This window comes from Solanum dulcamara, chromosome 10 (assembly GCF_947179165.1).
Source record: "Solanum dulcamara chromosome 10, daSolDulc1.2, whole genome shotgun sequence".
Taxonomy (NCBI): domain Eukaryota; kingdom Viridiplantae; phylum Streptophyta; class Magnoliopsida; order Solanales; family Solanaceae; genus Solanum; species Solanum dulcamara.
The window spans coordinates 23,562,035-23,574,753 of record NC_077246.1 but is presented as its reverse complement, the minus strand read 5'-3'; the positions used below and the strand labels follow the sequence as shown (position 1 = coordinate 23,574,753).

At 38.5% G+C, this 12,719-nt stretch overlaps 1 protein-coding gene across 1 annotated transcript in view; it reads left to right on the top strand.

Annotated features, from left to right (window-relative positions):
• Positions 1-12,482, top strand: part of LOC129871048 (pectin acetylesterase 8-like) — a 29,693-nt gene extending 17,211 nt beyond the window's left edge. Inside the window, exon 12 of the mRNA XM_055945913.1 lies at positions 12,360-12,482. Coding sequence (XP_055801888.1) covers positions 12,360-12,482 — 123 coding nt within the window. The remainder of the gene's footprint in view (positions 1-12,359) is intronic.
• Positions 12,483-12,719: the final 237 nt, after the last annotated feature.

The following is a 12,719-nucleotide window of genomic DNA, read 5'->3' as shown; positions in this document are numbered from 1 at the left end:
TAATCGCATCCTTACCCATATGTTTACCTGTTATGTTAGTATTATGTTAGTAGTACTTGCTACATTAGCCATATTTGCAGTATCAGTTTGATTTATTTTGTTGTTGCTGATCAGATGTATCATTTGTTCATATTGCTTTTTTGAGAAGATACAGGTTCCTGGCTACATTCCATTTATCATTGGCCCTTGTACATCTTGTTCTTGCCTCTGATATAGTCCGATAACATTGGCTAAGACCTGACTATTCTGACCTTGATTTGTAGGAGTATTATGTCCAGTTGAATGTCTAGTCTGCACATTGTAAGCCCTTTAGTTTCCACCAATACTTTCAACATTTTCTTCTTGCAACTATTTGAATAACCAACCAGTTTGTAGCAATTTTTCTTCAAGTGCCCTTTCATTTTACAGAAATCCCATTGAAAAGAATTTTTTTCTATATTTCTGATATCCAATCATAATACAATGCAATATGATTATAGGTTGATGGTGCAGCACTAAGAAGACCTATAGAATTAGTAGACACTGCCTTTTTTCCTTTGTCATTCAAGATCATTGCATATGCCTGATTAACAGTAGGAAAAGGCATCATAAGAAAAATTTGACTTCTAGCTTGCAAGTAAGAATCATTCAGTCCTAATAGAAACTAATACAACCTCTGTCTTTATAAGTAAGCCAAGAAATCCATTGATTTCTCACAATCACATGCAGGAGAGGGAACCAAGGATTCAAACTCATTCCACAACTCTTTAAGCTTTGTAAAATATACAGCAACAAAATTGGTTCCCCGAGACATAGTTGCTATATTTTTTAGAGACTAAAGGCTCTTGACCCATTAATCTTGTCAAATATTCCCCTCAGTTCTTCCCATAAAACACAACCATTTGATGCATACACAATATCACTTAATAGACTATTAGACACTGAGTTCATTAGCCAAGAAAGCACAATTGCATTCACCCTCTCCCATTATGGCCAATACTCCTCCCTAAACTTTTCCTTTTTTTAGGTACCATCTACAAAGCTTAATTTGTTTCTTCCTAGCAAGGTTATGCGCATGGATCTGCTCCATAGATAATAATTATCTGTGTCAGGAAGGTGAAAATACTCAAGAGAGATTCCAATTACATTTTAGGCATGAAGATACAGAAGACGATTATGATTAGGTTTTGGATTCGAACTCTAATTGGTCTAAGTATGGTCTGGTACTGGATTGACTCCTAAATTTTCTTGTGCATTAGACCCAGCTTGTCTATTTTTTGATGCCATTAGAACTCCTGAGTAGAAGATGAACTTAACAAGAAAGTGAAAGAAACAAATGACTGCTTAGCAAAATTTATAGTAGAGTATTATAAACTCTTTTAAGAATAGATTGAGAGAGATGAGATATGAATTTTTTTAGCAATAGCTCATGTAAAGCTCTGATATCATGAAGGTGATCAGTTCACCATTGATGAACTGTTTACATAGAAAGAAGAGGATCAAGAAGAACAGAAAGAAGAGTAGATTGTATTAATTGATCTTGTATTTACAAAAGGGTGTAATATTCCTATATATAGAGTCACCTAATTAGATAGGATGAATTTGACTCATAACAAACTAATTAACTCTAGCAAACTTAGTAACTAACTAATGGAAAGTTTAACTTCCTACCTGTCTATCTTCAACAATATGTTTTATGTTCAGTGGAATCAATCACAAATTCATCTCGTATAATAATGTAACAATGTCCTTTTAATCTCGTAATTGTGGTAACAATAATATAGAAACACACCAAGCAGATATCAGTTGGAGAGCATAATAAATATTTATCAAATTCTATAATATGCTAATACACGATTGCCTTGCTCATCGTTTAATGGAAGTCAAAATATTTCTAAAAAAGTTATATAATCTTTCAAATTAAGCTTTTAAAAAAGTAAGCAATCAAGAGATTAAATTTTCACTTACCGTGAATCCTAACAAAACACACAACTTCTCAATTTAGATATTAAAAATGTAACATTAATCTTTTAAATGCTAGTGTCATGCCCTGGGAGGATACCCTAGACGTGGCCATCACTCGAAAGTCATTTCTGGCCTTCAAGCGAACCACCTGGTCCAATCACACTTTCATTCATTCACATTCTATCAGCGGAAGACTCAATCATAAAGATACTATTCATTATTTAGGGCCAAAGGCCAAACATATATCCAATCAATAACTATCTAGGATAAAACTGGTCAAAACAAACAATTTAACATTTCCACACTCTAGTTTATGAAGACTCTATCAACAATCCAGGAGGTACCGATGACAAGTCCATGGCTATCAAAAATCAAAATAAGGGAAACAAATCTAAGCTATAAAGATAATCTCAATATCCTCTGAAAACTGGGAGGACTCACCAACTAGCTGAAAGTGAATAGATCTTCAATGGTGCGTCGGTTGATGATCTCTAGTACCTGTCTCTGCATCATGAAACGATACAGGCCAAATAGCATTAGTACATAGAATGTACGAGTATGTAAAATGGCCGAATGAAACAAACGTCAAGAAAGAATCAAATCAACTCAAAATCTCAACTCAAGAGAAAGAACAACTTGATCAAGTGTCCTAAGTCTAAACAAGAATATGGTTTAGACGGGACCAATCACATACAATTCAACCCAATCCGACAGAGTACTATCAAGACCTATATGAGAGTTTCTCTTATCCGACAACCATTACTTATGAGCCAGTGATAATACAACAAGCCGATGTTGTTGCCACGTCCGTTCATACCTTGCCAGGGTATGAATGAATCAACCAATCATGGATCCATATCCAACCAAGCCCTATCATGTCAGGATAATAATTTGGGAAGCATCCGACTTTAATGATTTAATCCCCTCCCATATTTAGCGACGTAGTTATTGGATTTGAGTTATTACTTACTCTTACCCAATTCGGTGCTCGATACTCCTTCCAAGACTCAATGCTCATAAAACTCCATCCAATCAACTCAATCTAATCATATCGACAAGTCTCATTTGGAACCTTGTCAAATCATCAATTCTATCACAATCAAACCTCTTCCAATCATACTATCCGATCAATCTCAATCGTATCTTTCAAGAGTAGTTTAAATATGCATTTATAACATCATACAATCCTATCCAATAATTCCTCTATTCATTTAGTAAATCTTTCTGGGATTCATCATGATTCCATGGTTTTAATTAGATAATTTAAGATAATCAATATATTTAAGAAAATTAACATATTTAAAGTAATAAACATAGTTAAGAAAATCAACAAAATATGTTTAACCACTCATATCAATCAATTCATACCAACATGTAGCACATCACTTTCTTAACTCCACAACATCAACATAATAAAAATTAGGTTAATAGATAAAAAGGACCCGTTTGGACATAAATCTATCAAAACTCCATTCTTAGGAACAATCAATCTCAAAGAAGGTGTAGGTCACATAGGTGGACTCAACCCATGATTTGAGTAGCCTTACATACCTTGGTGAAGAATTTGAAGGAACCTTGATTTTGGGTCTTCAATGGAAAGCTTGAATCTTAGAAATTTTTGAAGGCAATTTCTTGTTGGAGATGGATTGAGAGAGAAGAGAGGATGTCTAGGGATTTTAGAGAGAGGCAGTAGACTAAAAATTATGGTCCAAATCGTTCAAGGCTAGAGTATATATAATTAGGAAAAAGTCCAATTTGCCCTTTCTCAAAAATTTGGAAAAATGGCTAAAACCCTCTTGGCGCTATAGTGGCGTGCCACACCACTGCAGCGCCAAGTTAAATATAGGATTAAAAACCTATAATCTAATAGTGGCATGTCGCTCCAAGGACCAAACTACTGAGGCTGTTTTTTGACGCTATAGTGGCGCGTCGCGCCCTTGCAGTGCCAAGCCTAAATTTTCTGGGTTCTGGATAATGGGCTTAAAAACCCTGCACACCTAATAGTGGCGTGCCGCTCCAAGGACCAAACTACTGAGGCTTTTTTCTGGCGTTATAGTGGTGCATCGCGCCACTGCGGCGCCAAGCCCAGGTTTTCCTCAGTTATGGTCCAGGCCTGAAATTCCTGCAGCACTAGTCCGTTGTAAGATAGTCATAACTTTTGACTCCGAACTCCACAAAATGCAATCTTAGTGGCATTGGAAAGAAGACTCAAAGACCTTTAATGTAATAGGTCATGGGCCACCCAATTCATTATATTCAAAAAGATAAGGTCATTGGAAGTTGACCCTTATACAAACTCATTCGAAAACTTAGCCAAAATGAGTTCTTTGGACTTGGCTTGGTTTTATGGATCCCTTATGACCCTAAATCACATCAGACACTCTCCAATTTCTTAGGAATTGATCCTAACTTATGCATGCACTTTACAATCATCTAGTACGATCCTATACGTACATGAAAGACGGTCAGATTCTTAGTGAAAAGTTTTAGGGGTGTTACATTATCTCCCCCTTGGGATCAATTATCCTCAAATGATGAGTAAACCAAGGATGAACTTGAGGTACAAATCACAATCAGAATTCAGTTGTTCAACCAATCCAATTCTCAAATAATTTACTATCCGAACTCAAAATGCACATACGAATTTAAATTAAGAAAATAAACATTACCTTAAACAGTTTCATCGATGGGGACGAATAGATGCAGATATTTAGCTTTCATATCTTCCTCCGCTTCCCATGTGGCTTCCTCAAAAAATTGATTTCTCCACAAGACTTTGATCGAGGCAATCTACTTGTTCCTCAATTTGCGAACCTGGCTATCAAGGATTTGGATCGGAACCTCTTTATATGACAAGCTATCCTTAATTCCAATACTATCAATGGGGACCACCAATGAGGGATCACCCAAGCACTTCTTCAACATCGAAACGTGAAATACTGGATAGATAGCGGCTAGCTCCGAAGGTAACTCCAACTCATAAGCGACACTCCCAATCCTCCTCACAACCTGGTAAGGACCAATGTATCGAGGACTAAGCTTTCCCTTCCTTCCAAACCTCATGACGCCCTTCATGGGTTACACTTTCAAGTACACCCAATCATCCACGTCAAACTCTAAGTGTCTCATCCTCACATAGGTGTACGATTTTTGACGGATTTGGGCCATCTTTATCCTATCTTGAATAACCCTCACCTTCTCCATAGCTTGGTGAACAAAATCAGGCTCAATCAACTCAACTTCACCAACCTCAAACCATCCAATTAGTGATCTACACCTCCTCTCATATAAAGCTTCATAGGGAGTCATTTGAATACTTGCATGATAACTATTATTGTATGCAAACTCTATGAGAGGTAAGTGATCATCCCAATTTCCTTTGAAGTCAAGTACACATTCCTTCAACATATCCTCCAATGTCTGGATGGTGCGCTCCGCTTGGCCATCTGTTTGGGGATGAAAGGCCGTACTAAGATTCACCTTTGAACTCAGTCCCTTCTGAAAGGATATCTAAAATTGAGAAGTGAATTGAGCTCCTCTGTCTGAGATGATAGACAAGGGGACCCCATGCAACCTGACGATCTCCTGGATGTATAATTTTGCATAATTTTCTACGGTGTTAGTGGTCTTAACTGCCAAGAAGTGAGCTGATTTCGTCATCTTATCCACAATCACCCAATTGAATCATGTTATTTTCGGGACCTCGGCAAACCTGTAATAAAGTCCATATTGATCATCTTCCACTTCCATTCTGGAATTTCTTGTTTTGAGCTAACCCACATGGCCTTTGATGCTCAACTTTAACCTGTTGGTAATTCGGGCACTTGGAAATAAATTCCGCGATATCTCCCTTCATTCCACTCCACCAATAAACTTTCCTCAAGTCATGATACATCTTTGTAGAGAAAGGATGAATAGAGTATCTGGAACTATGCGCCTCATCCATAATCCTTTCTCGAACGTCATCAACATCTGGGACACACAATCTATTTTGGTACCTCAACACACCATCTCCCCCTTTGGTAAAAACCATCACCTTTTGTTTGTGAACAACTTCCTTTAATTAGAGAAGGATGGGATCTTGGTCCTGCTTCTTTTTTACCTCTGCCACGAGTGAGGATGCAGACCCATCCCAAATATTAACTCCGCCTTCATTATTCTCTTCAAGCCGAACTCCCAATCGAGCTAGTCTATGCACCTCTTTAGCCAATTCTTTCCTTCCCTTCTCTATATGGGCGGTGCTACCCATAGATAATCTGTTAAGAGCATCAACAACAACATTAGCTTTACCTAGATGGTAGAGAATGCTCATATCATAGTCCTTGAGTAGCTTGAGCCATATCCTTTGTCTCAGGTTGAGTTCTTTCTGGCTGAAGATGTATTGTAAACTCTTATTATCGGTGAACACATCAACGTGCACTACATACAAGTAGTGGTGCCAAATTTTAAGAGCAAATATCACAGCTGCCAGCGCAAGGTCATGAGTTGGGTAATTTCTCTCATGAATCTTAAGTTGTCTTGAAGCATAGGCTATCACTTTTCCCCTCTGCATCAACACACAGCCCAAACCAACTCTAGACGCATCACAATAGATCCCAAAATCCTCTGTTCCATCGGGCAAGGTTAGAATAGGAGCAGTGGTCAGTTTGGTCTTCAATTTCTAGAAACTCTCCTCACAAGCATCAGACCATTGGAACTTAGCCTTATTTTAGGTCAGCTTGGTCAATGGTGATGATATGGATGAGAATCCCTCTACAAACCTTCGATAATAGCTAGCCAAACCCAAGAAGCTTCTTATATCTGTTGGGGATGTAGATCTGGGCCAATTTTTCACTGCCTCAATCTTCTGAGCATCAACCTGAATACCATCTCCAGATATAATATGGCCGAGAAACGCCACTGATACAAGCCAAAATTCACATTTGGAGAACTTTGCATATAATACCTGGTCTTTCAAAGTTTACAAGATGACTCTAAGAAGATAGGCGTGCTCCTCCTCATTCTTGGAGTAAACTAAAATATCGTCAATGAATACAATCACAAACATATCAAGATATGGCTTAAATACTCAATTCATGAGATCCATAAAAGCTGCAGGGGCATTAGTCAACCCAAAGTACATAACCAAGAACTCAAAATGCCCATAACGGGTCCAAAAAGCCGTCTTTGGGATGTCACACTCCCTCACCTTCAACTGATGGTAACCCGATCTTAGGTCTATCTTTGAGAAACAAGTGGCACCCTGAAGTTGATCAAATAAATCATCTATTCTGGCGAGAGGGTAGTTATTCTTTATGGTGACCTTATTTAGTTGCCTGTAATCAATACATATTCTAAGGGACCCATCTTTCTTTCGAATGAATAGGATAGGAGCACCCTATGGTGAGATACTCGGCCTAATAAATCCCTTATCTAACAAGTCCTTCAACTGTTCTTTCAACTCAGTAGGAGCCACTCTATATGGAGGGATAGAGATAGGCTGGGTATCAGGAAGGAAATTGATCCCAAAGTCGATCTTCCTATCAGGAGGGACTCCAGGCAGATCTTCAGGAAAGACTTTAGGAAACTCGCTGACAATCGGAACCAACTCAAGGGATGGAGACTCGATACTGTCATCTTTCAATCAGACGATGTGATAAATACACCCTTTCGAGATTAGTTTTCTGGCCCTAAGGTAGGAAATAAACTTACCCTTAGGCACAACAAAACTACCCTTCCACTCTATGACAGCCTCATTCAGGAATTTGAACATAACAATCTCAGTCCTACAATCAATAGAGGCATAATAGACATAAAGCTAGTCCATTCCAAGGATCACATCAAAATCGACCATGTCCAACTCAACTAAGTCAGCCAAGGTATCCTTTGGATGGATTGACACAGTGCAATCTCTATAGACTCTCTTAGCTAAGACAGAATCACCGACGGGAGTAGCTACACTAAAAGGCTCAAGAAGACATTCATGAATTTTATTAAATTTACTAGCCATGTAATGAGTCATAAAAGATAGTGTGGCACCCGGATCCATCAAAACATAACAGTCAAGAGAAGAGACTCGAATCATACCCGTCACGACATTTGGGGAGTTCTTCTGATCTTGGCGACTACCCATGTCATATAGACAGTTTGTACCTCTGCTCATACCTGGAGTAATGCCCCTCTGATTACCTCTAGCTGGTGGTACGATGGTAGAATACTGGGCCTGTTGCCCTATGTTGGAAACTCCCTCTGAAAATGGCCCACCTGGCCATATTTATAACAACCCTTATCCCCCTCTCTACACTCTCCCAAGTGGAGCTTACCGCACTTGCTGCATGGTGGCTTCCCTTTCGAACCTCGACCTATGCTAGCCTGGGATTGAGAACCCTAGGATCTAAAATTCTGATAACTCTATCCCTGCCGATCATACCTGTTATGCGACATAGGTTCACTTGTGGTAGACGAGGCATAGTTGGAAGACCTCTTCTGGAAAAAGGACCTGTTGCCCTTGTTCTGCCTCTGTTCATTCTCATGTCCAGCTGATTTTGCCTTCTTGCTCAGATGCTCCTCCCTGTCTTTCCTCTTCTCATCCTCTACCTGTTGAGCATACACCATTAATTTTGAAATATCCATGTCGGAGATCAATAATGCCGCTTTGCACTCCTTCTTCACATGTCTTCCCAATCCGGAGACAAATTTTCTCATCTTCGACCTCATATCTGGGATCATCTCTAGAGCATATCTGGATAGCTGGATGAACTTTAGACTGTACTCTTTAACGGTCACACCCTCTTGTTTCAAATTCATAAACTCTTCTACTTTCGCTTCCCTTAGTACTCTGGGAAAGAAGTGATCAAAAAAGGCTCCCTCAAACTCATCCCAAATAGCAGGCTCAACATCCTCACCTCTACTTTGTTCCTACTAGTTATACCAGATGTTTGTCATATCCTTGAGCTGATAAGACACCAACTCAACCCCCTCGATCTCCGTAGCATGCATCGCTTTCAGGATCTTCCACATCTTATCAATGAAATTCTGGGGGTCTTCATCAACCTTAGAACCCGTGAACGCCGACAGATTCATTCTTAGAAAATCTCTAATCCTCGTGGCAGCAGACGGCTCTTGAGAACTAGAGCTAAGAGTTGGCGAACTCTGGTTACTATTACGGGTAGCCACTAATTGAGTGAGCATGGCAATCGCTCCTCGAAAATTTACCTCCGAAGTTGGTGCAGGCGGAGGAGTAGACACTTGAGGTGCCTCAGCATACCTTGCAGGTTGGACCCTATTCCTCGATGGGCGCATTTTTGACTGTGGAATCTCTGTGTTATCGGTATTTCTCTGGCTGGAAGCACATTTAGGAGGCATTATATGCAATATATAAACACATGAATTAGAAATGAAGTCTTATAGAGTTTAACTCTATCGCACGAGTTTAGAGTATGAAAGAAGTGACACAATTCTTAATGTCTTATAGCCTCCTGATTATAAGTGTGGTGCACAACACACCCATAAGAAAAACTCTACTAGACACAACTTCATAGACTCCTTAAGACTCTTGAATTCTGTGCTCTAATACCATATTTGTCACGCCTCCGGAGGGTACCCTAGACGTGGCCGGCACTCGAAAGCCATTTCTGGCCTTCAAAAGAACCACCTGGTCCAGTCACACTTTTATTCATTCAAATTCTATCAGCGGAAGACTCAATCATAAAGATACTATTCATTATTTAGGGCCAAAGGCCAAACATATATCCAATCAATAACTATCTAGGATAAAACTGGTCAAAACAAATAATTTAACATTTCCACACTCTAGTCTATGAAGACTCTATCAACAATCCAGGAGGTACCGATGACAAGTCCATGGCTATCAAAAATCAAAATAAGGGAAACAAATCTAAGCTATAAAGATAATCTCAATATCCTCTGAAAACTGGGAGACTCACCAACTAGCTGAAAGTGAATAGATCTTCAATGGTGCATCGGTTGATGATCTCTAGTACCTGTCTCTGCATCATGAAACGATGCAGGCCAAATAGCATTAGTACATGGAATGTACGAGTATGTAAAATGGCCGAATGAAACAAACATCAAGAAAGAATCAAATCAACTCAAAATCTCAACTCAAGAGAAAGAACAACTTGATCAAGTGTCCTAAGTCTAAACAAGAATATGGTTTAGACGGGACCAATCACATACAATTCAACCCAATCCGACAGAGTACTATCAAGACCTATATGAGAGTTTCTCTTATCCGACAACCATTACTTATGAGCCAGTGTTAGTATAACAAGTAGACGTTGTTGCCACGTCCGTTCATACCTTGCCAGGGTATGAACGAATCAACCAATCATGGATCCATATCCAACCAAGCCCTATCATGTCAGGACAATAATTTGGGAAGCATCCGACTTTAACGATTTAATCCCCTCCCATATTTAGCGACGTAGTTATTGGATTTGAGTTATTACTTACTCTTACCCAATTCAGTTCTCTATACTCCTTCCAAAACTCAATGCTCATAAAACTCCATCCAATCAACTCAATCTAATCATATCAACAAGTCTTATTTGGAACCTTGTCAAGTCATCAATTCTATCACAATCAAACCTCTTCCAATCATACTATCCGATCAATCTCAATCGTATCTTTCAAGAGTAGTTTAAATATGCATTTATAACATCATACAATCCTATCCAATCATTCCTCTATTCATTTAGTAAATTTTTCTGGAATTCATCATGACTCCATGGTTCTAATTAGATAATTTAAGATAATCAACATATTTAATAAAATTAACATATTTAAAGTAATCAACATAGTTAAGAAAATCAACAAAATATGTTTAACCACTCATATCAATCAATTCATACCAACATGTAGCACATCACTTTCTTAACTCCACAACATCAACATAATAAAAATTAGGTTAATAGATGAAAAAGACCCATTTGGACATAAATCTATCAAAACTCCATTCTTAGGAACAATCAATCTCAAAGAAGATGTAGGTCACATGGGTGGACTCAACCCATGCTTTGAGTAGCCTTACATACCTTGGTGAAGACTTTGAAGAAACCTTGATGTTGGGTCTTCAATGGAAACCTTGAATATTAGAAATTCTTGAAGGCAATTTCTTGTTGGAGATGGATTGAGAGAGAAGAGAGGATGTCTAGGGCTTTTAGAGAGAGGCACAAGACTGAAAATTATGGTTCAAATCGTTCAAGGGTAGAGTATATATAATTAGGAAAAAGTTCAATTTTCCCTTCCTCAAAAATCTGGAAAAATGGCTAAAACCTTCCCTGCGCTATAGTGGCGCACCGCGCTACTGCAGCGCCAAGTCAAATATAGGCTTAAAACCCTGCAATCTAATAGTGGTGCATCGCGCCAAGGACCAAACTACTGAGGGTGTTTTCTGGCGCTATAGTGGCGCGTCGCGCCCTTGCAGCGCCAAGCCTAAATTTTCTGGGTTCTGGAAAATGGGCTTAAAAACCCTGCATACCTAATAGTGGCACATCGCGCCAAGGACCAAACTACCGAGATTTGTTCCTGGCACTATAGTGGTGCATCGCGCCACTGCGGCGCCATGCCCAGGTTTTCCTCAGTTATGGTCCAGGCCTGAAATTCCTGCAGCGCTAGTCCGTTGTAAAATAGTCATAACTTTTGACTCCGAACTCCACAAAATGCAATCTTAGTGGCGTTGGAAAGAAGACTCAAAGACCTTTAATGTAATAGGTCATGGACTACCCAATTCGTTATATTCAAAAAGATAAGGTCTTTGGAAGTTGACCTTTATACAAACTCATTCGAAAACTTAGCCAAAACGAGTTCTTTGGACTTGGCTTGGTTTTATGGATCCCTTATGACCCTAAATCACATCCGACACTCTCCAATTTCTTAGGAATTGATCCTAACTCATGCATGTACTTTACAATCGTCTAGTACGATCCTATACGTACACGAAGGACGGTCCGATTCTTAGTGAAAAGTTTTGGGGGTGTTACAGCTAGTGATCACTAGCAAAGATTATTTTTGAAAAAATAAATATAGACACCTTAGAATCTACTCTGGATGGCCAGATTGTGGGTTGATATTATAGAGGACAACATAGACATTGCATGCTTAACCACATTGGACTGTGGTAAAGTATTGAAATGTGACTTAAAATATTTACCATGGAGGGATGAGTGGAGGAAAATATGATTTGCTTATTCTGCAATATTTTTTGTTGCATAATCCTCGATAGGTATACCCTTTACATTATTCTTTTGCACTAAATATGTACACCATCTTTTGTTTCATTTGACGTTTCAATAAATTAATTCAATGATGTATCGTGATTATTTGTTAATTTTGATTGCTTCAAAATTTAGTGAAATCATAAATAAAAATAGACATTTATTTCATGATAATAATTAGATGCAATGTTGATGCAGACAACAATTAAGGTATTTGGTGATTGGTATTATGATCGAAAATACTCTTATGTGATCGATGAGCATGAATTGCCACTCCCTGTTTATTTATACAACAACGGTACTCTCAAGTCTCGTGGATAATTTTGCTATTTATATCTAATTTGAGAAAGTTATCAACAATTGATTTTTAAATATCATTTATGTTAAATTCTATTCAATGCAATGAAACAAATTTATTGTAGACTTTCAGATGTATATGAGATTGTTGTTACTATATAAAAATTATTTTCTCGATACATATATAGCACGTGTATGCAGAGCCATATAGTTAGGGGTGGGCATAAAATACCGAAAACCGAATTACCGAACCGAACCGGC